This window comes from Chiloscyllium plagiosum, unplaced genomic scaffold, assembly GCF_037043375.1.
Source record: "Chiloscyllium plagiosum isolate Xiang-an unplaced genomic scaffold, Cpla_swu_hap1 HiC_scaffold_12, whole genome shotgun sequence".
In the NCBI taxonomy this organism is placed as follows: Eukaryota; Metazoa; Chordata; class Chondrichthyes; order Orectolobiformes; family Hemiscylliidae; genus Chiloscyllium; species Chiloscyllium plagiosum.
In genome coordinates this window covers 47,493,705-47,519,238 of record NW_028270150.1, presented here as the reverse complement: position 1 = coordinate 47,519,238, position 25,534 = coordinate 47,493,705, and the positions used below count along the sequence as shown (strand labels likewise).

At 45.9% G+C, this 25,534-nt stretch overlaps 1 protein-coding gene across 2 annotated transcripts in view; it reads left to right on the top strand.

Moving 5' to 3' along the window:
• Nucleotides 1-25,534, top strand: part of wdr3 (WD repeat domain 3) — a 107,940-nt gene that overhangs the window by 38,711 nt on the left and 43,695 nt on the right. Inside the window, exons 2-7 of one of the 2 annotated variants that reach the window (XM_087992780.1) lie at nt 6,308-6,518; nt 7,124-7,333; nt 9,220-9,338; nt 10,705-10,783; nt 13,357-13,452; nt 24,352-24,447. In XM_087992780.1, the coding sequence (XP_087848906.1) occupies nt 6,348-6,518; nt 7,124-7,333; nt 9,220-9,338; nt 10,705-10,783; nt 13,357-13,452; nt 24,352-24,447 (771 nt within the window). In that variant the 5' untranslated portion in view covers nt 6,308-6,347. The remainder of the gene's footprint in view (nt 1-6,307; nt 6,519-7,123; nt 7,334-9,219; nt 9,339-10,704; nt 10,784-13,356; nt 13,453-24,351; nt 24,448-25,534) is intronic. The other variant, XM_087992781.1, reaches the window with a different exon arrangement.

Sequence of the window (25,534 nt, the reverse complement as noted above, 5' to 3'; positions counted from 1 at the left end):
AATGGGGGAGGGAGTGAGGGAATGGGGGGGAGAGAGGCAATGGGGGAGGGGTGAATTGGGGAGAGAGAGAGGGAAGGGAGAGAGAGGGAAGGGGGAGAAAGAGGGAGGGAATGGGGAGGGAGAGAGGGAATGGGGAGGGAGAGAGGGAATGGGGAGGGAGAGAGGGAATGGGGAGGGAGAGAGGGAATGGGGAGGGAGAGAGCAAATGGGGGAGGGAGAGAGCGAATGGGGGAGGGAGAGAGAGAATGGGGGTGGGAGAGAGGGAGGGGGAGAGAAAGGGAATGGGGCGGGAGAGAGGGAATGGGGCGGGAGAGAGGGAATGGGGCAGGAGAGAGAGAATGGGGGAGAGAGAGAGGGAATGGGGAGGGAATGGCAGAGAGTGAGAGGGAATGGGGGAGAGAGAGAGAGAGGGAATGGGGGAGAGAGAGAGGGAATGGGGGAGAGAGAGAGGGAATGGGGGAGAGAGGGAATGGGGAGGGAGAGAAGGAATGGGGAGGGAGAGAGAATGGTGTGGGAAGGAATGGGGGAGAGAGGGAATGGGGGAGAGAGAGAGAGAGAGGGAATGGGGGAGAGAGAGAGAGAGGGAATGGGGGAGAGTGAGAGGGAGGGAATTGGGGAGAGAGAGAGAGGGAATGGGGAGAGAGAGGGAATGGGGCGGGAGAGAGAATGGTGTGGGAAGGAATGGGGGAGAGAGGGAATGGGGGAGAGAGAGAGAGAGGGAATGGGGGAGAGAGAGAGAGGGGGAATGGGGGAGAGTGAGAGGGAGGGAATTGGTGAGAGAGAGAGAGAGAGGGAATGGGGAGAGAGAGGGAATGGGAGAGAGAGAGAGGGAATGGGGGAGAGAGAGAGAGAGGGAATGGAGTGAGGGAATGGGGGAGAGAGAGGCAATGGGGGAAGGAGAGAGAATGGGGAGAGAGAGAGGGAATGGGGTGGGAGAGAGAGGGAATGGGGGAGAGAGAGAGAGAGAGGGAATGGGGGAGAGAGAGAGAGAGAGGGAATGGGGGAAAGAGAGAGGGAATGGAGAGAGAGAGAGGGAATGGGGGGAGGAGAGAGAGAATGGGGGAGAGAGAGAGAGGGAATGGGGCGGGAGAGAGAGGGAATGGGGAGAGAGCGGGAATGGGGAGGGACGGAATGGGGTAGAGAGAGAGAATGGGGGAGAGGGAATGGAGGAGAGTGAGAGAGAGGGAATGGGGGAGAGAGAGAGAGTGAATGGGGGAGCAATAGCCAGGGAATGGGGAGAGAGAGAGAGGGAATGGGGAGGGAGGGAATAGGGGAGAGAGAGAGGGAATGGGGAGAGAGGTAATGGGGGAGAGAGAGAGAGGGAATGGGGAGAGAGAGAGAGGGAATGGGGAGCGAGAGAGGGAATGGGGGAGCGAGAGAGGGAATGGGGGAGCGAGAGAGGGAATGGGGGAGGGAGAGAGAGAGAGAGGGAATGGGGGAGAGAGGGAAGGAATGGGAGCGGGAGGGAATGTGGGAGTGAGAGATGGAATGGGGGAGTGAGAGATGGAATGTGGGAGAGAGAGAATGGGGGAGAGAGGGAATGGAGGAGTGAGAGAGAGAGGGAATGGGGGAGAGAGAGTGAGCGAATGGGGGAGCAAGAGCCAGGGAATGGGGAGAGAGGGAATGCGGGAGAGAGAGAGAGAGGGAATGGGGGAGAGAGAGAGAGAGAGAGGGAATGGGGAGGGAGGGAATGGGGGAGAGAGAGAGGGAATGGGGAGAGAGGTAATGGGGGGAGAGAGAGAGAGAGGGAATGGGGGAGCGAGAGAGGGAATGGGGGAGCGAGAGAGGGAATGGGGGAGCGAGAGAGGGAATGGGGGAGCGAGAGAGAGAGAGAGGGAATGGGGGAGAGAGGGAAGGAATGGGAGAGGGGGAGGGAATGTGGGAGTGAGAGATGGAATGGAGGAGTGAGAGATGGAATGTGGGAGAGAGAGAGAATGGGGAGGGAGAGATGGAATGGGGGAGGGAGAGAGGGAATGGGGGGGGGCAGAGAGAGGCAACGGGGGAGGGGGGAATTGGGGAGAGAGAGAGGGAAGGGAGAGAGAGAGGCAAGGGGGAAAGAGAGGGAGGGAATGGGGGAGGGAGAGAGAGAATGGGGGAGAGAGAGAGAGAATGCGGGAGGGAGAGAGGGAATGGGGAGGGTGAGAGAGAATGGGGGAGGGAGAGAGGGAATGGGGAGGGAGAGAGAGAATGGGGGAGGGAGAGAGAGGGAATGGGGGAGGGAGAGAGAGAATGGGGAGAGAGAGAATGTGGGAGGGAGAGAGGGAATGGGGAGGGTGAGAGAGAATGGGGGAGGGAGAGAGAGAATGGGGGAGGGAGAGAGAGAATGGGGGAGGGAGAGAGGGAATGGGGGAGGGAGAGAGAGAATGGGGGAGGGAGAGAGAGAATGGGGGAGGGAGAGAGGCAATGGGGGAGGGGGAATTGGCGAGAAAGCGAGGGAAGGTGGAGAGAGAGGGAGGGAATGGGGAGAGAGAGGGAGGGAATGGGGAAGAGAGAGGGAGGGAATGGGGGAGAGAGAGGGAGGGAATGGGGGAGAGGGAGGGAATGGGGGAGAGAGAGGGATGGAATGGGGGAGAGAGAGAGAGAGGGAATGGGGGAGAGAGAGAGAGAGGGGATGGGAAAGAGAGAGAGAGAGAGGGAATGGGAGGAGAGAGAGGGGGAATGGGGGAGAGAGAGAGAGAGGGAATGGGGGAGAGAGAGAGGGAATGGGGGAGCAAGAGCGAGGGAATGGGGGAGAGAGAGAGAGGGAATGGGGAGAGAGAGGGAATGGGGGAGAGAGAGATGGAAAGGGAATGGGGGAGGGAGAAGGGAATGGAGGGAAAGAGAGGGAATGGGAGAGAGGGAGGTTATGGGTGAGAGTGAGCATGAATGGGGGAGGGAGAGAGGGAATGGGGAGAGAGAGGGAATGGGAATGTATGTAGAGAGAATGGGAATGGGGGGAGAGTGGGAATGGGGGGAGAGAGAATGGGAATGGGGGAGAGAGAGCAGAATGGGAATGGGAGAGAGAGAGGGAATGGGAATGGGGGGGAGGGAGAGAGGGAATGGGGGAGGAAGAGAGAGAATGGGAATGGGAGAGGAGTGGGAATGGGAATGCAGAGGAGAGAGGATGGGAATGGGGGAGAGAGAATGGGAATGGGGGAAGAGAGAGATGGAATGGGGGAGGGAGAGAGGGAATGAGAGAGGGAATGGGAGGAGAATGAATGGGAATGGGGGGAGAGAGAGAGAGGGAATGGGAATGTGTGAGGGAGAGAGGGAATGGGGGAGAGAGAGGAAGTTCGGGGAGTGAGAGAGGGAAGGGGAATGGGGAGAGAGAGAGGGAATTCGGGGAGTGAGGAATGGGGGAGAGAGAGGGAATGGGAATGGGGAGAGAGAGAGAGGGAATGGGAATGGGGAGAGAGGGAGAGAATGTGGGGAGTGAGCGAGGGAATGGGAATGGGGGAGAGAGAGAGGGAATCGGAACGGGGGGAGGGAGAGGGGGAATGGGAATGGGGGGAGAGAGAGAGATGGAATGAGGGTAGGGAGAGAGGGAATGGGGGAAGGAGAGAGGGAATGGGATTGGGGGGAGAGAAGGAATGGGAGAGAGAGAGGGAAATGGGGGAGAGAGAGAGAGGGAATGGGCGAGAGATCTAGGGAATGGGAATGGGGGAGGGAGAAAGGGAATGGCAATGGGGGAGGGAGAGAGGGAAGGGGGAAGAGAGAGGTATTGGGTGGGGAGAGGGATAGGGAATTGGGGGAGAGAAGGGGAATGGGAATGGGGGGAGAGGGGGAAAGGGAATGGGGGGAGAGAGAAGGGGAATGGGAATGTGGGAGGGAGAGAGGGAATGGGGGGAGGGAGAGAGGTAATGGGGGGAGGGAGAGGGAATGGGGTACAGAGACGGAGAGGGGGAGATGGAGATACAGGGAGTGGGGTGGAGTGAGAGAGGGAATGGGAAGAGAGAGGGGGAATGGGGGAGAGAGGGGGGAGGGAGGGGGGAGAGAGGGGGGAAGGGAGGGGAGCGGGGGGGAGGGAGGGGAGAGAAAGAGGGGGAAGGAGGGGAGAGAGAGGGGAGAAGGGGGAGAGATGGGGGAGGGAGGGGAGAGAGGGGGGGAAGGGGGGAGTGGGGAGGGAGGGGAGAGAGGGGGGGAAGGGGGGAGTGGGGAGGGGGGGAGGGAGGGGAGCGAGAGGGGGGAAGGGAGAGAGAGGGGAGGGAGGGGAGAGAGAGGGGAGGGAGGGGAGAGAGAGAGGGGGTAGGAGGAGAGAGAGAGGGGGGAGGGAGGGGGAGAGAGGGGGGAGGGAGGGGGGAGGGAGGGGAGGAGAGGGAGGGGACGGAGATGGGGAGGGGGGAAGAGAGAGGGGGAATGGGGATGGAGAGAGGGTGGAAGGGGGAGAGAGAGAGGGGGAAGGGGGAGAGAGAGGGGGAAGGGGGAGAGAGAGAGGGGGAAGGGGGAGAGAGAGAGGGGGAAGGGGGAGAGAGAGACGGGGAAGGGGGAGAGAGAGAGGGGGAAAGGGAGAGAGAGGGGAAGGGGGGAGAGAGAGGGGAAGCAGGGAGAGAGAGGGGAAGGGGGAGAGAGAGAGAGGCTAATGGGGGGAGAGAGAGGGGGCATGGGGGAGAGAGTGGGGGAATGGGGGGAGAGAGTGGGGGAATAGGGAGGGGGGAGTGAGGGGGGAATGAGGGGGGAGTGAGAGGGGGAATGGGGAGGATGATAGTGAGAGGTGGAATGGGGAGGGGGGAGTGAGAGTGGGAATGGGGAGGTGGGAGTGAGAGAGGTGAATAGTGAGTGAGGGGATTGGGGGAATGGGGAGAGGGAGGGAGAGAGGGGAATAGAGAGAGGGATGGGGGAATGGGGGAATAGAGCGGGTGGGAATGGGGGAATAGAGGGAGAGGGTAATAGGTAATCAGAGGGCGAGAGGGAATGGGGGAATAGAGACAGCTAGGGGAATAGAGAGAGGGAGAGAGTGGGAATGGGGGAATAGAGAGCGAGAGAGAGTAAGAGAGGGGAATGAGGGGATCGAGACAGAGAGGGGCAATGGGGGCAGACAGAGGGAGGGAATGCGGGTGAGAGTGAGAGCGGGAATGGGGGTATAGAGAGACAGGGAGAGTCAGATCGAATGGGGAAATAGAGAGGGAGTGAAAGAGGGAACGGGTGAATAGAGAGAGGGAGGGAACGGGGGAATAGCGCGAGAGAGAGAATGTGAGGGAACAGGGGAATAGCGAGGGAGGAAGTGCGAGAGAGAGGGAGTGAGAGAGGGATTAGGGGAATAGAGAGAGGGAAGGAATGGGGGCCGAGAGAGGGGAGTGGGCAAATAGGGAGAGATGGAGGGAGAAAAATGGGGAATAGGGAGGGTAGGGAGTGAGATCGGGAATGGGGGAATGGAGAGAGAGGAATATGGAGGAGAAGGAGAACCGTTGGGTGGCAGAGATTGCAAGGACTATGTGCGAATGGAAGAGGATTGTGCTGGGGTGGGAGAGTTGGATTGGGAATGGACTTTCTGGAGGGATGGAACCAGGTCGGGAAGGGAGATGGGGAATGAATGGTGCAGGGAAGGTATTGTTTGAAACTTAGAGGAGAGAAGTTGTGGTTTAGGGTGTGGGTGAGAGAGAGGTTGTGGTTTGGTGTGTAGGAGATGTTTGGATTAAGGAACTGGGAGTGAATGCATGCTCGAGTCCTATTTTATGTGGAGTGAGTATCGCTTCATACTTCTCTGAAGTAAATTCTAAATGTCATGCATCTACTTGTTCTGCTACTTTATATAAAGGATGTCTCAATTTGTACTCCCATTTGACATGGGATTAGTTACTCTAGACTGAAGAGTCGTCATATGGATAAGGTGCTGCCTTTTCAGGATTGTTGAGGGTAAGGTCTGTGAGACGAGCAACCCTGACCTCAGAATGTATGAAGATGTTGGTGGCTGGAGTTATACCAAATGAACAGACAGATATTCTGTTCTTTGAGGTCAATCATCACACTGTTGCTAACTTCCCTCGATGCAGTATAGTTGTCTCACTTATCAATGTTTTTTAATCTGCCTTACCTGCATTGTCATTGTGAGAAATTGACATATTTTCTTATGAACAAATGCATAAGACATCCAAACATGGGCTAACAAATGTGAGATGACATTTGACTGGAAAACTCCATTGCTACAGAACAAACTAATTGGTTGAGAGAAATCTGAACATTTGACAGATTTTGAAAGTTACATTAGTTCACCTGAATATATTTATTTTCCATCGATAGAATTACTCCATTTTCCTTTGCTGTCAGTTGGGAAAACTAGAATATTCCAAAATATTGAGTTTCATTGATATGTTTGGTATTTTTATTTCAGCAGATCTTTAAACTGCTTGTGTAAAGCTGAAACCTTTGTCATGGGCTTGACTAAGCAGTACCTACGCTATGTTGCCACTGCAGTTTTTGGAGTCATTGCAAGTCAGAAAGCGAATATTAGTTTCGTACAGCTGCGAGGAGAGAGAGGCCGATATGTGGCTGTTGCTGCATGTGAACATGTTTTCATTTGGGATATTCGAAAAGGAGAGAAGGTTAGTTTAACATCCTGTAAAGTTTTAGTGCATATACATGATCAAACTGAGCAATCAACTTTTAGTCACAAACACTGTTTAATACGAGAGAAAGGATATTGTACATAATCAAGGAATGATCGATCTTTTCTAAAGGTGAACTCCTTACTTTTGACCAAAAAAATTCTTTTTCGTAAAACTCATGTATAAGTCAAGCCCTGAATTTTAGCCAAAAAATCTAAACTCTTTATAAACACCCATTTACTGTGGCATTCAAAATCACCTTGCTGGAAACCTACCTAATTAAATTGTAGAATAGCACACCATTCAAAGGGCAACTCCTCATGTCTGTGCACATGTGATGTCAAGGTTATGACTGCACAGTTTTGTCCTGCTTTTGCAGGTGGGTTTGCCAGTGGCAGTTCCTGATCTGCAGTCGTGAATTTCAGCCCTTCCGAAATATTAAGCCCCTTTTTACGGAGAAATCTCTCCTTAGAAACTTGACATTTATACACTGATTTTGGGTTTTTGTTCAAATTTCTTTAGCTTGAATTTACAAAACGTTTCTTCAAGGAATAATTGAATTGATATATTTGTTTTAATGTCTTAATGTTTTGTATTTGCAGGTATTAATTCTTCGCGGCAATAAACATGAAGTAACCTACCTATGTGCTGCTCCTGATGGACACCACCTCGCAGTTGGATATGAAGATGGCTCAATACGTATCTTCAATGTAATGACAGGCGAGAGTAATGTCACCTTCAATGGGCACAAAGCTTCAGTAACAGTTCTCAACTATGATAACCTTGGCGCACGACTTGTTTCAGGGTCAAAGGTAAATTACACTCTTCAGGTTTATAATGTCCTGGACTCACACAGGATAGAAACAGGCCCTTCAACCCACCATGTCTATGCTGACCAACAAACACCAAACTAATTAAGCCTATTTAAGTATCATAGAATAGAATAGAATCCCTACAGTATGGCCCAACAAGTCCACACTGACCCTCCGAAGATTATCCCAACCAAACCCATTTCCCTACCCTTTTACACTGCACTTTGCCTAATCAGTACAACTAACCTACACATCCCTGAACACTATGGGTAATTTAGCATGGCCAATTCACCTAACCTACACGTCTTTAGGAAACCAGAGCACAGGGAGAATGTGCAAACTGGAATCGAACCCGGGTCCTTGGCATTGTGGGGCAGCTGTGCTAACCACTGAGTTATCGTTACCTGCACTTGATCGATGATCTATTATGCTGTGGTATTTAAAATGCTGGTCCAGGTGCATCTTCAATGTTGCGAGAGTATGTGCCTCTACCACTTTCTCAAACAGTGCCTTCCATATTTTCAGCACTCTCTGGATTTAAAAATAATTTCCTCATATCTCCTCTAAACCACTTACTCCTCACCTGCAATTTGTGCCCTCAGGTCCTAGACACTCTGCTATGGGAAAAAGATTCTTACAACCTACCCTATCTGTGCCTCTCATAATTTTATATACCTTAATCAGATATTCCATAACCTCCCATTCCTCAGCGCTCCCCCCCTACCAGGGAAAACAATCCAGCCTATCCATTTTCTCCCCATAACGGAGTCTTTCAATCTCAGATATTGTCCTGGTGAATCTCCTCTGCACCTTTTCCAGTGCAGTCATATCCTCCAAAAATTGTGGCAACCAGAACTGCATACAGTATTGCATCTGCAGCCTAACCAATGCTTTATAAAGTTACAACAAGACCTCCCTGCTGCTATATTCTACACCCCAGCTAATGAAGACAAGCATCTCATATGCCCTCTTCAAAACACACTCTTCCTGCGCTAGCACCTTCAGGGATCTGTGGATTTGTACACCAAGATTCCTTTGTTCCTCTGTGCTGCTTATCTTAGTGGAAAGAAATGCAGATATCTTTTGGGTTGAAGGATGAGCTGGTGAGATTGTGTACCAAATGACCATCGTAAACATGGTTGTTCATGCGGTACCATAGGCTGCAGTGCTGCATCCTCCAGTCTGAACCTTCACTCCAAGATGGAGGCAGGTGTTTTGTTTCTGTTTCAAACCATATTACATTGGCCTTTTGCAAACACCTTTGCGAAAAGAGGATGATGATTTTCCTGCTCCCTAATTTAGGTACAAAGGACTACATTTTTCAGTGTGCAAAGTAGGTGTTCTCCTTCCTCATTACTTTACTCAAGGTGATCCTTTATCCTAAACAATGAACAAGGTCCACTCTGATGTGCAGTTGCTTTGTGTTAGTTTAAAGCAGCATGGTGGCACAGTGGTTAGTACTGCTGCCTCACAGCACCAGAGACCCGGGTTCAATTCCCACCTCAGGCAACTGTCTGTGTGGAATTTGCATATTCTCCCCGTGTCTGCGTGGGTTTCCTCTGGGTTTCCTCCCACTGTCCAAAAATGTGCAGGTGAATTGGCCATGCTAAATTGCCCGTAGTGTTAGGTGAACGGGTGCTTGTAGGGGAATGAGTCTGGGTGGGTTGCTCTTCGGAGGGTCGGTGTGGACTAGTTGGGCCGAAGGGTCTGTTTCCACACTGTAAGTAATCTAAAAGCAACTTTTAGTTTACTTGTATGGAATTTTAGTTTGATACTTTGTGTGTACCACATCTATGGTATTAGTCAAAAGCTTCTTTCATGTTAATTAAAGCTTCATTTGAAATGACTCAATTGAAGGGAAATCTCTGACATTTCTTATACTGCAGGACACAGAAATCATCATCTGGGACATTATCAATGAGAGTGGCTTATACAGACTGAAAGGACACAAAGATGCCATTACAAACGTTGCATTTTTGAAGGGCAGAAATTTTCTGGTGTCCAGGTAATATAAGAGAAAAATAGTTACAGTTTTTCCTTTTAAATTGAGAAACCATTCTGATGTGCCAAGGTCCTGCAGCACAGCACCATGGGTGGGAAGAGAATAGGAGAAGGCAAGATAAAGTACTGATTGACAGAGGCAAGCTTGTACTCTCAAAAATAAACGAAGGTTCATATTGAGAAAAGTCAAAGTAAGGTATGGAATTCCATTATTTTCAGACTCTGAATTAGTAGACTGTTTAATACATCTTAATTAAAACAGGTATAAGGATGCAAAGAGAAAGAGTAACACAAGCCATATTATTGGTAACATAGAAATTGAGTAAATTCAGTGGAGGTGGATGGAGTTAGAAATTCAATGCTTCAGAGTTTAGGGTAGGAATTGCTTTAGAAAAAAAATCATGATCATGCCAGTCACATATCAAGATGGTAAACCCTGTTTACACATCATAGCAATCGATCAATATTGGTTACTCTGCAACACAATCAAAGGGGTCTTATGGGGCAGTGGTAATGTCCCGACTTCTGGGTCAGGAAGTCTGTGTTCAAGTTCCACCAGCCCCAGATGTTTGTCATTACATGTCCAAACAGGTTGATTGAAACAACTCCAACACACTCAAAAATAGTGTGATGAAATTACTGGTGATGATGAGCTTAGGGAATCGATTTCACAGCATTCCTCCCAAGTGTATCATGCTTACCACATGTCATGTCTCAAATTATAATCTTATATTGTAACCCCAAAAAAAGATTTTTTTCTGAAAGAAACCTATTTAAGTTTCATCTTAATGGGTCAATGCTAATCTATTTCACCCTGTCCTCAAGGGCTTTGCTCCATAAGTTGGAGTCATAAGTCATTCACTAAAATATTGTGGCTTCAATTTGATAGTTTATTCCATTGATTGGTGGAGAGATGAGATCCTCCCACAGACTGTAGTGTCGCTCTTGTTGTGGTTATGCTTATTATTTTGAAGTCTGCTTCATGTATTAATGGCATCGACCAGTAATGGACAAGGATGGGGTGCAGGATGAGAAAAAAATTGAGTTAAATTAAGATAGAAAAGCAGATCTTGAATATTAATTGAAAAGGCAAGGTGAGCTGAATGGAATTTTCTTTTGTACCTGATTGTTATAAAACTCAAAGGAATGATGGGCAAGGGATATTCAGTCGCTAGAGATTTACAGAGTGATAGTGAAATGCAAATTTGGATGACAGCAGTGATTGGCTGACTGAAGTAGTACTAAGATTTTCAATTATTCATTGCACACTGCAGTAGTTCACTGATTTCATATTCAATTATTTTATCCTTCAATTTATGATCATTAGTTAAGTAAGTTGCAATTTTCCCTCATTTTATTTCTTTTTTTAGTTCCAAGGACACGTTGGTTAAGTGGTGGGACTTGGATACACAGCATTGTTTCCAGACCATGGTTGGTCATCGCAGTGAGGTCAGCAATGTTATTTTGATCATTTTCAGTGTCTCCATGCTGCTGTCATTATGGACCTTGCAGGAGATTTGGCAATTTGTGGATGTTTGAAAAGATTCTACTGCCTAGTTTTGAATATGCCAAGCATAATGTTTGCCTTCAGAAAGAGACTGTATACTTCATTGGGATCATGGATTATTCTAATTCATGCTACAGTAGCTGCTTCATCCAGTCAAATATGAGATGTAATTCCTGAATTTCTTTGATGAAGTAGGCATATTTTAAATCATGTCCAGATTCCAGTATTTTTAAATTATGGATGTAATTTCTTGCATGCCCTACTCCTAGTCTTGATATCTTTGTCCTCAGCTTGCTACACTGTTCATATGACATTAAAACTACAGGGTGGGATGGTAGCTCAGTGATTAGCATTACTGCCTCAGTGCTAGGGACACAGGTTCAAGTCCAGCGTCAGACAACTGTCTGTATGGAGTTTGCATAATTTCCCTGTGTCTGTCTGGGTTTCTGCTGGTGCTCTGGTTTCTTCCCACTCCAAAGATACGCAGGCTAAGTGGATCGGCCATGCTAAATTGCCGATAGTGCTCAGGGATGTGCAGGCTAGGTGAATTAGCTATGCTAAATGCTGGGTAACAGGGATAGGATAGGAGGGGATGGGACTAGTTTGGATGTTCTTCCGAAGATTGGTGTGAACTTGATGGGCCAAATGGCCAGCTTCCACACTGGATGAAAAAAAATCTCATCTTTCATTTCAGCTCTTTGTTGCCTTCCTGACTCAACATAGAATTAATTCATTGCAGGCCATAATCTCTTTGGCCTCACTTTTTTAAGAAAAGCAGCTGTTGGTTATCATTCAGTTATTGCTGGAGATGTGGCTACATGTCCCACCTGCTCAGAGGTGTACAATAACATCTCTGAACAGATCAATTAGAAACACAGGTTAATATTTTTAAAAAATTACTACACCTCTAGACGCTTTGATCTTGAATTTCTGAGGATTGGCAATCAAATACTGATTGCATCTTCACTCCTTTTTTATGCTAAGAAAGAACACCGAGGGTGGCACGGTGGCACTGCTGCCTCACAGCGCCAGAGACCCGGGTTCAATTCCCGCCTCTGGCGACTCTCTGTGTGGAGTTTGCACGTTCTCCCCGTGTCTGCGTGGGTTTCCTCCAGGTGCTCCGGTTTCCTCCCACAATCCAAAAATGTGCAGGTTAGATGAATTGGCTATGCTAAATTGCCCGTAGTGTTAGGTGAAGAGGTAAATTTAGGGGAATGGGTCTGGGTGGGTTGCGCTTCGGCGGGTCGGTGTGGACTTGTTGGGCCAAAGGGCCTGTTTCCACACTGTAAGTAATCTAATCTAAAAAAAAAAGAACTCCGCATTTCTGACAGGAGATCTCAAACTAGAGCTCTGTCAGAAATGAGGTGCTGTAGTTTAAATCTAACAGATCCCCTAATAAATCTAACAGGTGCAGGCAAACTTCATGAAAATCATGAACCCTTTTTGTTCACAGTATTCGGTTGTGGTCCAGCATCACAACTATTTTGGCAACTCCTGTGAATGGATGAGTATTTAAGTTTAAGGTTAAGAAGGTAGAGTGCCAAATGGAAAGGGAGCCTGATAAATGATGAAAGAGAGTTGTGGGGAAATGTCGATCCCAGGGGGTGAAGATAGGTGCTGGGTTCAACGTTCCCTGTAAGCTATGTGCTTCGGAGGTCCCATGCATGCTCATTGGCATGTTGCTGCATTGCCCCACACTGCGAGGTCTGCGTGGGAACGTAGATTATGTCTGGTGATGTGGCTTTCTGTTCTGGGCCTGAGGTAAGTGTTGAGTGCCAGATGGAGAGAGGAGATGCAGATTAGGGTCTGTAGGTTGTAAGGGATCGGGGGAGTTGAGGGTCAGGCTAGTAATTACTCGGGAGATAAAATAGGTTTTTATTATTATAGCTTTTCCTGAGTAAGTGTTTGCTGAACTGCAGCAGAAAACTCTTAATTGTCCAATTTAAATGGATACTTTTGAATGGTTCAAGCCGTAGGGAAATTGCCCAGCAGAATCTTAAATTTCCCGGTAATTACATCAGGGCTTCTGTGGAATGCCATGGCAGCTCCCATTTACTCTACAAAAATAGTTAACGCACCAGCAGAAAATCCAGGCATTTACTTCTCTACTGTTTCTTATTACCATTCCCTTTTGTCTTGTCTCACCTATCATTTATTGTTTTTTGCCTTCCACCCTTTCACAGAATTTCTGATTTCTTCCTTTCCACCCCTTTACCCGATTTTGTCCTGCTGTAAGTTTGCTACATTTGTAACTTTTTCCAGTTTTGATGCACTGTCTGCACAGCTTCTCTGCTGCCTGACCTACTGAGTATTTCCAGCATTTTCTGCTTTTGTTCTGGATTACGGCATTCACTGAATAAATGTAGATTTTTTTTTAACTGAAAAATATTTTAAATTGTTTCCTTAAATTCAAATGCAATTCTATCCAATTATGTAGATTGTTGAATCAAGATGGAATAATTTCACTTTGTTAAGTAAACTTGAAATATTTTGTTACTTCCTTTGTTTGCTCTAGGTGTGGGGCTTTGTGCTACTGGCAGATGAAAAGAGAATAATGACTGGATCATCTGACAGTGAACTGAGGACCTGGGGCATTTGTTACCTGGATGAGGTACCTGAAAATCCAAAACAAAGACTAAAATAACAGATCTAACTGGTGACTTATTTGATCCTTAGAGTCATAGAGCTGTACAGGACAGAAACAGACCCTTTGGTCCAAATCGCCCATGCTAACTAGATAGACTAAATTAATCTAGTGCCATTTATCAGCATTAGCCCATGTCCTTCTAAACCCTTTCTATTCATATACCCATCCAGATGCCTTTTAAATGTTGGAATTGTACCAGCCTCCACCGCTTACTCTGACAGCTCCTTCCTCTGCATGAAAGTGTTTCCCCTTAGGTTTCTTATAAATCATTTCCCTCTCACCTTAAACTTATGCCCTCTCCATGCCCCTCATGATTTTATAAATTTCTACAATATCACCCTCAGCCTCCAATGCTTCAAGGAAAACTGCCCCAGCCTATTCACTCTACCTATAGCTCAAATCCACCAACCCTGGCAACATCCTTGTAAATCTTTTCTGAACCCTTTCAAGTTTTAAAACATCGTTACTTTTACAGGGAGACCAGAATTGCATGCAGTATTCCACAACTGGCCTAACCAATGTCCTGTATAGCTGCAACATGATCTCCCAACTCGTATACTCAATGCACTTACCAATAAAGGCAAGCATATCAAATGGCTTCTTCACTATCCTGTCTATCTACGATTCTGCTTTTAACAAACTATGAGCCTGCACTCCAAGGTCTCTTTGTTCAGCAACACTACCCAGGATCTTACCATTAAGGTGTATAAGTCTTGCTCTGATTTGCCTTTCCAAAATGCAACACCTCACATTTACCTAAATTAAACTCCATCTGTCACTCCTTGGGCTATCTGAACATAGTCCAGTTGTACTCTGAGGTAACCGTTCTTGGTGTCCATTACATCATCAATTAAGGTGTCATCTGCAAACTTCCTGTGTGTTCACATCCTAATCATTTATATAAATGACAAAAAACAGTGGACCCAGCACTGATCCTTGTGGCAAACTGCTGGTCACAGTCCTCCAGTCCGAAAAGCAACCCTCCACCACCACCCTCTGTCTCAAGCCAGTTCTGTATCCAAATTCTGGATTAGTGGTGCTGGAAGAGCACAGCAGTTCAGGCAGCATCCAAGGAGCTTCGAAATCGACGTTTCGGGCAAAAGCTCTTCATCAGCCCTGATGAAGGGCTTTTGCCCGAAACGTCGATTTCGAAGCTCCTTGAATGCTGCCTGAACTGCTGTGCTCTTCCAGCACCACTAATCCAGAATCTGGTTTCCAGCATCTGCAGTCATTGTTTTTACTCTGTATCCAAATGGCTAGTTCTCCCTGTTTTTCATGTGATCTAGCCTTGTTAACCAGTTTACTATGCAGTACTTTGTCGAATGCCTTACTGAAATCCATATAGATCACACGTACCGCGCTGCCCTCATCAATCCTCTTTGTTACTTCTACCAAAAACTCAATTAAGTTAGTGAAGCACAATTTTCCATGCACAAAGTCACACAATCAATCCTTGTCTTTTCAAATATGTGTAAACCCTGTCCTTCAGGATCCCCTCTAACAACTCATCCACCACTGGTGCCAGGCTCACTGGTCTATAGTTCCCTGGCTTTTCCTCACCATCTTTCTTAAATGGTGGTACCACAATAGCCAACCTCCAGTCTTCTGGAACCTCGCCTGTGACTATCGATGATACAAATATCTCAGCAAGGGGTCCAACAATCACTTCCCTAGCCTTCCACAAGTTTTAAGGTACACATAATCAGATCCCAGGCATTTAATCACCTTTATGTGTTTTAAGACATCCAGCACTTCCTCCTCTGTAATATGGACATTTTTCAAGATGTTGCTATTTACTTCCCCTTACTTCTCCAGAGTAAACATTGAAGCAAAATGCTTGTTTAGTATCTCCCCATCTCCTGCAATTCCACACATAGGCTGCCTTGCTGATCTTTAATGGATGCTATTCTCTCCCTAGTTACCCTTTTGTCCTTAATATATTTGTAGAATTCCTTTGGGCTCTCCTTAACCATATTTGCCAGGGCTATCTCAGGACTCCTTTTTGCCTTCCTGATTTCCCTCTTGAGTATACTCCTACTGCCTTTATACTATTTAGGGATTCCCTGCTGTCTATAGCTGATGTATGCTTCCTTCTTTTTCTTGGCCTGAACAAAAGTTTCCCTAATCATCAAATTCTCTAAGCATTCCTTACACCTACCAGCTTTGCCCTTCACCCTAACAGGAACATACTGTCTCTAGATTCTTGTTATCTCATTTTTGAATGCTTCCCTTTTGCATCTGTCCCTTTACTTACAATCAACTTTTGAATGTTCTTGTCTAATACCATCTAAATTGGCCTTCCTCCAATTTAGAACTTTAGCTTTTAGATCTGGTCTATCGTTTTCCATAACTATTTTAAAACTAATACAATTATGGTCACTGGTCCTAAAGTGCTCCCCCACTGTCACCTCAGTCACCTGCCCTGCCTTATTTCCCAAGAGTAGGTCATGTTTTGCACCTTCTCTAGTAGGTACATCCACAAACTGAATCAGAAAATGTTCTTGTACACACTCAACAAATTACTGTCCATCCAAACCCTTAACACTCTGGCATTCCCGGTCTATGTTTGGAAAGTTAAAATCCCCTACTATAACCATCCTATTAATCTTACAGATAACTGAGATCTCCTTACACATTTGCTTCTCAATTTCCTGCTGACTATTGGGGAGGGTCTATAGTACAGTCCCAAAAAGGTGATCATCTCTTTCATATTTCTTGGTTTTAACTAAATAACTTCAGTGGACATAGTCCCAGGAACATCCTCTCGTAAGTACAGCCATAACGTTATCGCTTATCAAAAACACCACTCCCCCTTCTCTCTTGCCCCCCCCCCCCTTTCTTTCTTTCTTTCCTATAGCATCTATACCATGGAATATTAAGCTGCTAGTCCTGTCCATCCCTGAGCCACATTTCTGTAATTGTTATGATATCCCCTTCCCATTTTCCCAACCACGTCCTGAGTTCATCTGCCCTACCTATTAGGTCTCTTGCATCGAAATAAATGCAGTTCAATTCAACAGTCCAACTTCGTTCTGTGCTTTATTCCTGCCTGCCCTAACTGTTTAACTTGCTGCTTTTCCCAATGAGATCAGTCTCAGACTCCTGAGCAGCATTAGTAAATCTCCCTGTCAGTATATTAGTCCCCTTCCAATTAAGGTGCAATCCATCCATTTTATACAGGTCACGTCTACGCCAGAAGAGATTCCAATGATCCAAACATGTTGATCCTTCTCTCTGACATCAGCTCCTCAGCCATGCATTAATCTGTTCTATCCTCCTATTCCTATTCTCCCTAGCTTGTGGCACCAGGAGTAATCCAGATATTACTACCCTCAAGTACCTACTTTTTAAATTCCTGCCTAATTTCCTATATTCTGTCCTCAGAACCTCATTCTTTTCTCACCCCCTGTCATCAGTTCCAAAGTTAACAATGACCTCCTGCTGGTTCCTTTCCCCTTTGAGAATATTCTGCACTGTCTCCAAGATATCCTTGATCCTGGCACTAGGAAGGCGACACACCATTCTGATGTCTCGCTGGTGGCTGCAGAAGCATGTATCTGCGCCTCTGACTAAAGAGTCTCTTATCACAATTGATCACTCGAAACCTGACGTACCCTTCACTACATTAGAAGCAGTCTCAGTACCAGAAACATGGCTTTTGGTGATACATTCCCCTGAAGGTCCATCACCCCCTAGAATTTCCAAAACGGCATACTTGTTTGAGATGGGAATAGTCATAGGAGATTCTGCACTGACTGCCTCCCTTTCCTACTTTTCCTGGAGGTAACCCATCTACTTGACTGTACCTGCAGCTTTTCTCCCTTCCTGACATTGCCATCCATGACACCCCCAGCTTGTGTAAATTGCTCATTGCCTCTAACTGCCACTCAAACCAACCCATGCAATCCAATAGGATTCACAACCAAAGATACTTCCTGCAGACATAATCATCAGTAATATTGAAGTTCTCCCTAATCTCCCACATCTGACAGGAAGAGCACATCATTCCACTCAATGCCATCTTTGCCACCTTAAAAATCGACAAACCCAGAAAATAGCACAGTCTTTCTGCTCTAAAAACACTGCTCCAGCATAATTTAGTACCTCTGTTTTACATTTTTCAAGTTTAATCAAGAAACTGATCTCAATGAAACACTCATCTGCGAATTATGTTTAAACTTAATTATATATTGATTACACCCTCTTGTTACAAAAAGATATCATGGCATGTATTATAGTTGAAAGCACAAAGTTTTTTTTTACATAAGATCAGTTGTATAGTCCAGTTCCAGATTGTTATTCAGGTTATTGTTCCAAAAGACTCCACATTTTCCCTATTCCATCATTTCATTTTTCATTTCTTTTAATGACCCAGATTATTTTTTTTTGCTCCTAGCTGGAAGACAATTCCCTGAATTGATAATTATTTTTGTAAAACCAAATGACTCTACTTGTCCTCAATTTATCTTTTATTAATTTGAACTAATGTCTTCTTATCCTTTGGTTAGCAATTTAGTCTGAAGCATTATTCTCCCTTTGGTAGTATAGAACTTGATAATTACTGAGAAAAGACATCATCCTGTCAAAGCTTTTCATATTACAATCATAGAATTTTGGAAAATAAGAGCAGAAATAGGCCATTGAGCCCCTTAGTGATCTGATTAGGGTCACCCTTGTGCTGCATGTGCCATATTTCTCACACATTGCAGCTGTTTCAACTCATCATGAGATGACCTTTCTGTGGTTCATTTCTTAGGGCAATACATTGACCAAATAGAGTCAACCTGCTTAGTTTAAAATTTAAACAAAGTTTTGCAGTTCGCCATAAATCATCATTGGCTGGTGCATTCTCCATGGCAGTGTCTGTACTGGTCACTCCACTTGCCAACCAGTCAGCACTCTCCTCCCAACCAGTATAAGTCATAGAGATACACAACATGGAAACAGACCCTTCAGTCCAATTCATCCATGCCGCCCAGTTATTCTAACCGTATCTAGTCCCATTTGCCAGCACCTGGCCCATATCCCTCTAAACCTTTCCTATTCATATACCCATCCAGATGCCTTTTAAATGCTGTAATTGTACCAGCCTCCACCACTTCTTCTGACAGTTCATTCCATACACGCATCACCCTCTGCGTGAAAAAGTTGCCCCTTAGGTCCCCTTTATATCTTTCTCCTTTCACCCTGAGCCTATGCCCTCTTGTTCTGGACTCCCCCAACCCAGGGAAAAGACCTTGTCCATTTACCCTATCAATGCCCCTCATGATTTTATAAACCTCTAAAGGTCACCCCTCAGCCTCCAATGCTCCAGAAAAAAACAGCCCCAGCCTATTCATCCTCTCCCTATAGCTCAAATTCTTCAAGCTATCTTTATGCTAGTAATTTGTGTGAATTGTCCTGATGAGCGCAAGATGAAAGCAATATTTAAATTTTCAATTTTCCTTTTCCACATTAAATTCCCCAGCCAGCAGAAACAGTCTCTGAGTGTAAATCCAGTCAAGAACCACATTGTTGAGACTACCTTAAAAATGGATTACAGCATTTTCTGATGAGTTATATCAGGCTAATTTGCCTATTGTTCCCTGTTTTTCCTCTCCCTTCTTGAATAGTTGTGTTGCGTTTGTTTACTTCCTAACTGCTGGCTTTATTCCAGAATCTAGGGAACTTGGGAAAACCATAACCACTCCTTCTGCAACTATTTGTTTTAAAACTCTAGCCTGGAGGTTCCTAGGTGCTGGAGATTTGTCTGATTCTTGTCTCTTTTAAATTTCTCCAGTACATTTTGTCTACTGACATTAATTTCTTTAATTCCCTCACTCTGTCTAGCATTTAAATTACCCTCCCTTTCTGATATGCAAATTGTGTCTTCTACAGTGAAACTAGACACCAAATATTTGTTCCTCAGAATCATAGGCTACAGCACAGAAACTAGAAGCCTATTCTAATCCCACTTTCTCAGCACTTGTTCCATAGCTTTTAGATTACAATGCTTCAGGTGCAGATCTAGGTACCTTTGATGTGAGCTGAGCAGTGAATTCCAGGCACCCAGCATCCTCTGTGTAAAAAAGAACATAGAACATAGAACAATACAGCACAGAACAGGCCCTTCGGCCCACGATGTTGTGCCGAACATTTGTCCTAGCTTAAGCACCCATCCATGTACCTATCCAATTGCCGCTTAAAGGTCACCAATGATTCTGACTCTGCCACTCCCACAGGCAGCGCATTCCATGCCCCCACCACTCTCTGGGTAAAGAACCTACCCCTGACATCCCCCCTATACCTTCCACCCTTCACCTTAAATTTATGTCCCCTTGTAACACTCTGTTGTACCCGGGGAAAAAGTTTCTAACTGTCTACTCTATCTATTCCTCTGATCATCTTATAAACCTCTATCAAGTCACCCCTCATCCTTCGCTGTTCCAATGAGAAAAGGCCTAGCACTCTCAACCTATCCTCGTACGACCTATTCTCCATTCCAGGCAACATCCTGGTAAATCTTCTCTGCACCCTCTCCAAAGCTTCCACATCTTTTCTAAAGTGAGGCGACCAGAACTGCACACAGTACTCCAAGTGTGGCCTAACCAAGGTCCTGTACAGCTGCAACATCACTTCACGACTCTTGAATTCAATCCCTCTGCTAATGAACGCTAATACACCATAGGCCTTCTTACAAGCTCTATCCACCTGAGTGGCAACTTTCAAAGATCTATGAACATAGACCCCAAGATCCCTCTGCTCCTCCACCTTACTAAGAACCCTACCGTTAACCCTGTATTCCGCATTCTTATTTGTCCTTCCAAAATGGACAACCTCATACTTGACCGAGTTGAACTCCATCTGCCACTCCTCAGCCCAGCTCTGCATCATATCTAAGTCCCTTTGCAGCCGACAACAGCCCTCCTCACTATCCACAACTTCACCAATCTTCGTATCATCTGCAAATTTACTGACCCTTCGACTCCCTCTTCCAAGTCATTAATAAAAATTACAAACAGCAGAGGACTCAGAATTGATCCCTGCGGAATTCCACTTGTAACTGGGCTCCAGGCTGAATATTTACCATCTACCACCACTCTCTGACTTCGACCGGTTAGCTAGTTTTCTATCCAACTGGCCAAATTTCCCTCTATCCCATGCCTCCTGACTTTTCGCATAAGCCTACCATGGGGAACCTTATCAAATGCCTTACTAAAATCCATGTACACTACATCCACTGCTCTATCCTCATCCACATGCTTGGTCACCTCCTCAAAGAATTCAATAAGACTTGTAAGGCAAGACCTACCCTTCACAAATCCATGCTGGCTGTCCCTAATCAAGCAGTGTCTTTCCAGATACTCATAAATCCTATCCCTCAGTACCCTTTCCATTACTTTGCCTACCACCGAAGTAAGACTAACTGGCCTGTAATTCCCAGAGTTATCCCTATTCCCTTTTTTGAACAGGGGCACAACATTCGCCACTCTCCAGTCCCCTGGTACCACCCCCGTTGACAGTGAAGACGAAAAGATCATTGCCAACGGCTCTGCAATTTCCTCTCTTGCTTCCCACATAATCCTAGGATATATCCCGTCAGGCCCGGGGGACTTGTCTATCCTCAAGTTTTTCAAAATGCCCAACACATCTTCCTTCCCAACAAGTATCTCTTCTAGCTAGGTAAAAACAATGACTGCAGATGCTGGAAACCAGATTCTGGATCAGTGGTGCTGGAAGAGCACAAATCCCAGTCCATTTCACACTCTTCTTCAACAATACGGTCCCTCTCATTTGTAAATGCTGAAGAAAAATACTCATTCAAGACCTCTCCTATCTCTTCCGACTCAATACACAGTCTCCCACTACTGTCCTTGATCAGACCTACCCTCATTCTCGTCATTCTCATGTTTCTCATATATGCATAAAATGCCTTGGGGTTATCCTTGATCCTACCCGCCAAAGATTTTTCATGCCCTCTCTTAGCTCTCCTAATCCCTTTCTTAAGCTTCCTTCTGGCTATCCTGTATCTCTCCAACGCTCTGTCTGAACCTTGTTTCCCCAACCTTACGTAAGCCTCCTCCTTCTTCTTTACAAGACATTCAACCTCCCTCGTCAACCTCACACGACCATCTCTTTCCTGCCTGACAGGTACATACACATCAAGGACACGTCGTATCTGTTCCTTGAAAAAGTTCCACATTTCCACGACATCCTAGCCTGCCAGCCTATGCTCCCAACTTATGCTCCTCAGATCCTGTCTTACAGCATCGTATTTACCCTTCCCCCACTTGGAAAACCTACCCTGTTGCACGCACCTATCTCTCTCCAAAACCAAGGTGAAAGTCACAGAATTGTCACCATCACCAAATTGTTCACCCACTGACAAGCCCATCACTTGTCCCGGTTTGTTACCAAGTACCAAATCCAATATGGCCTCCCCTCTGGTCGGACAATCTACATACTGAGTTAGAAAAACTTCCTGGACACACTGCACAAACACCGCCCCATCCAATCTACTTGATCTAAAGAGTTTCCAATCAATATTTGGGAAGTTGAAATCTCCCATGACTACTACCCTGTGCCTTCTGCACCTTTTCAAAATCCGTTTCTCCACATCTCTGTTGCTATTGGGGGGCCTATAGTAAACACCCAACAAGGTAACTGCTCCTTTCCTATTTCTGACTTCAGCCCATACTGCCTCCAAAGGCAGATCCCCCTCGAACTGCCTTTCTGCAGCCGTTATGCCATTTCTAATTAGCAACGCCACCCCCCCTCCTTTTTTACCACCCTCCCTAATCTTACTGAAACATCTGTAACCAGGAACCTCCAACAACCATTCCTGTCCCTCTTCTATCCACGTTTCCGTGATGGCCACAACAGCGTAGTCCCAGGTACCGATCCACACCTTAAGTTCACCCACCTTATTTCTGATACTCCTTGCGTTGAAGTATACACACTTGAACCCATCTTTGTGTCCGCAAGTATTCCCTGTCAGTGCTACCTTCTCCACAGCCTCCCTACATTCTTGGACATCCTGACAAACAGCTAGCCTACTTGCTGGACTACAAGTCCGGATCCCATCCCCCAGCCAAATTAGTTTAAAGTCCCCCGAAGAGTGCTAGCAAACCTACCCCCCAGGATATTGGTGCCCTTCTGGTTCAGGTGCAACCCGTCCTGCTTGTACAGGTCCCACCTTCCCCAGAATGCAGTCCAATTGTCCAAATACCTCCCTCCTACACCATCCTTGCAGCCACGTGTTCAACTGCACTCTCTCTCTATTCCTTGCCTCACTGTCACGTGGCACCAGCAACAACCCAGAGATGACGACTCTGTCCGTCCTAGCTTTTAGCTTCCAGCCTAACTCCCTGAGCTCCTGAATGACCTCCCCACCCCTCTTCCTACCTATGTCGTTGGTGCCAACGTGCACCACAACTTCTGGCTGCACACCCTCCCCCTTAAGGATTCTGAAGATACGGTCTTCTTCATTTCCCCTCTAATCCTTCTTCCAAACACTTTTAAATCCGTGTCCCTGGTAATTGACCTTGCCCATTCTATCCAAACCCCTCCTTATTTTGTATACCTCAGTAACGTCACCCCCTGAGCCTTCTCTTTGGGTAAACAGCCCTAACCTATCCAATCTTTCCTTATAGCTGTAATTTTCAAGCCTGGCAACATTCTTGTAAATCTCTTCAGTACTCTTTGATTGCAATTATGTCCTTGCAGTAACATAGTGACCAGAGTTGTGCACAAAACTCCAACTATAGCCTAACCCGTGTCCTATACAAATCCAGTATTGCATCCCTGCTTTTGTATATTCACCTAAAGCAGGAAAGCATCTCATATCCTTCCTTATAGCCTTTTCTGCCACCTTGTACTCCAAAGTCTCTTAGACTGGGCGCCTCCTAGCAGAGTGCTTTAGGGAACATCTCCGGAACACCCGCACCAATCAACCACACCGCCCCGTGGCCCAACATTTCAACTCCCCCTCCCACTCTGCCGAGGACATGGAGGTCCTGGGCCTCCTTCACCGCCGCTCCCTCACTACCAGACGCCTGGAGGACGAACGCCTCATCTTCCTCCTCGGAACACTTCAACCCCAGGGCATCAATGTGGACTTCAACAGTTTCTTCATTTCCCCTTCCCCCACCTCACCCTAGTTCCAAACTTCCAGCTCAGCACAGTCCCCATGACTTGTCCGGACTTGTCCTACCTGCCTATCTCCTTTTCCACCTATTCACTCTACCCTCTCCTCCCTGATCTATCACCTTCATCCCCTCCCCCACTCACCCATTGTCCTCTATGCTACTCTCTTCCCACCCCCACCCTCCTCTAGCTTATCTCTCCACACTTCAGGCTCACTGCCTTTATTCCTGATGAAACGTCGATTTCGCTGCTCCTTGGATGCTGCCTGAACTGCTGTGCTCTTCCAGCACCAATAATCCAGTGTCTCGTATCCCTGTCCAATCCTTCCCTTTTATCATGTATTCCTTTGCTTTTTTTGGCCTCCCCCAATGCATTGCCTCGTACTTCTTTGGATCGAATTCCACTGTTTTGCCCAGTCAACCAAACCGTATCATTCTTCTGCTCGACAACCAGCTCCACTGTCAACCAGCTTGCCAACTTTTATGCCATTTGATGTCAGTCTCCTGGGGAGGTGAAAATTGAAGAACTTAAGCAAGGACTGAACATGCTATTTCTAGCTTAGTGGTATTGGTTTGCTAAACCTAAGCCTGTTCATTGTGTTTCCTTTTTGAGACGTGATAAAGAGTCTTTTGAAATTCTGAAATGACCAGTTGGATTAACCTTTGGCAATTTAGCTGTGTCCAAAACAGATAGGAGACTATTTATCTTATTTATACTGCTTTGTGAATTATTTTTCAGGAGAAAAAAGCTGGAGAGCCTAACGTTAAAAAGATGAAGAGTCCCTTTGAAAATACCGAAGTAACTGAAGAGGAATTGAATGAAAATCCAGAGGACGTGAGTCCTACCTCTGTAACTGTGTTATTTTCTTTAACAATTACATCTTAGATCAATTTGAACAGAAAATAACAGAATTGCTTATTTGCTTAAAATATAGGATGTGCTGCAATCTCGTAGTAAGGCCAGAAAAACACTTTGTGTTAGATCTACCTTTATCTGAACATGCAATCTTTTTTTCTTTATTAGTGATGGTATGAGGCTAGCTTTTAATTTCAGATTCTCATTGATTTAAATATCATCCGCTGCTGTGGTGGAATTTGAACCCATGTCCCAGGAGCGTTAGCCTGAGCTTCTGGATTACTAGTTTAACAATAATACCAATACTCCTCCATCTCACCATATTCCCCATGGCACAGCTTTGTGTCAACAGCTAACTTGGAAATGTTAGATTTGATTCCCTAATCCAAATCTTTGATTTATATTGATTTATATTTGATTTATATTCTGTCTCTTAAGCACAATCTCTGTGGTCCCTCACTTGTCACTGCCTTTTACTTTAAAGAAGACCCATTTACTCCTCCTCTGTTTCCAGTCTGCTAATCAATTAACAGTCCATGCCAGTATATTACCATCAATCCGATGTGCTTTGATTTTGCACATTAACCTCTTATGTGGGACTTTCTGAAAATCCAAACACACTTCGTTCAAAGGTTTACTCTTACTTATTTTACCAATTACATCCACAAAATGTACTAGTAGGTTTGTCAAACATGATTTCTCTTTCATTAATCCATGTTAACTTTTTGTAATCCCACTGATAATTTTTAAGAGCCTCATTATCATATCCTTTATAATTGACTCCAGCATTTCTCTATTACTGATATTATTAAAGGCTAATTTAAGTAGGGGGGTTACATTTGTCGCTCCTTAATTTATGGGGATTGTTCTAGAATCTACAGAATCGTAGAAGGTGACATGCTGACTATTTCATAGCCACACCTTTTAGTACTCTTGAATGTAATTGATCAATTTCTGGGAATTTATCAGCTTTCTGTCCCATTAATTTCTCTAGCATTTTTTTAAACTAGTACTAATCTCCTTCAATTCCTCCTTCCTAATTGACCCTTGTTTCCCTATTATTCGA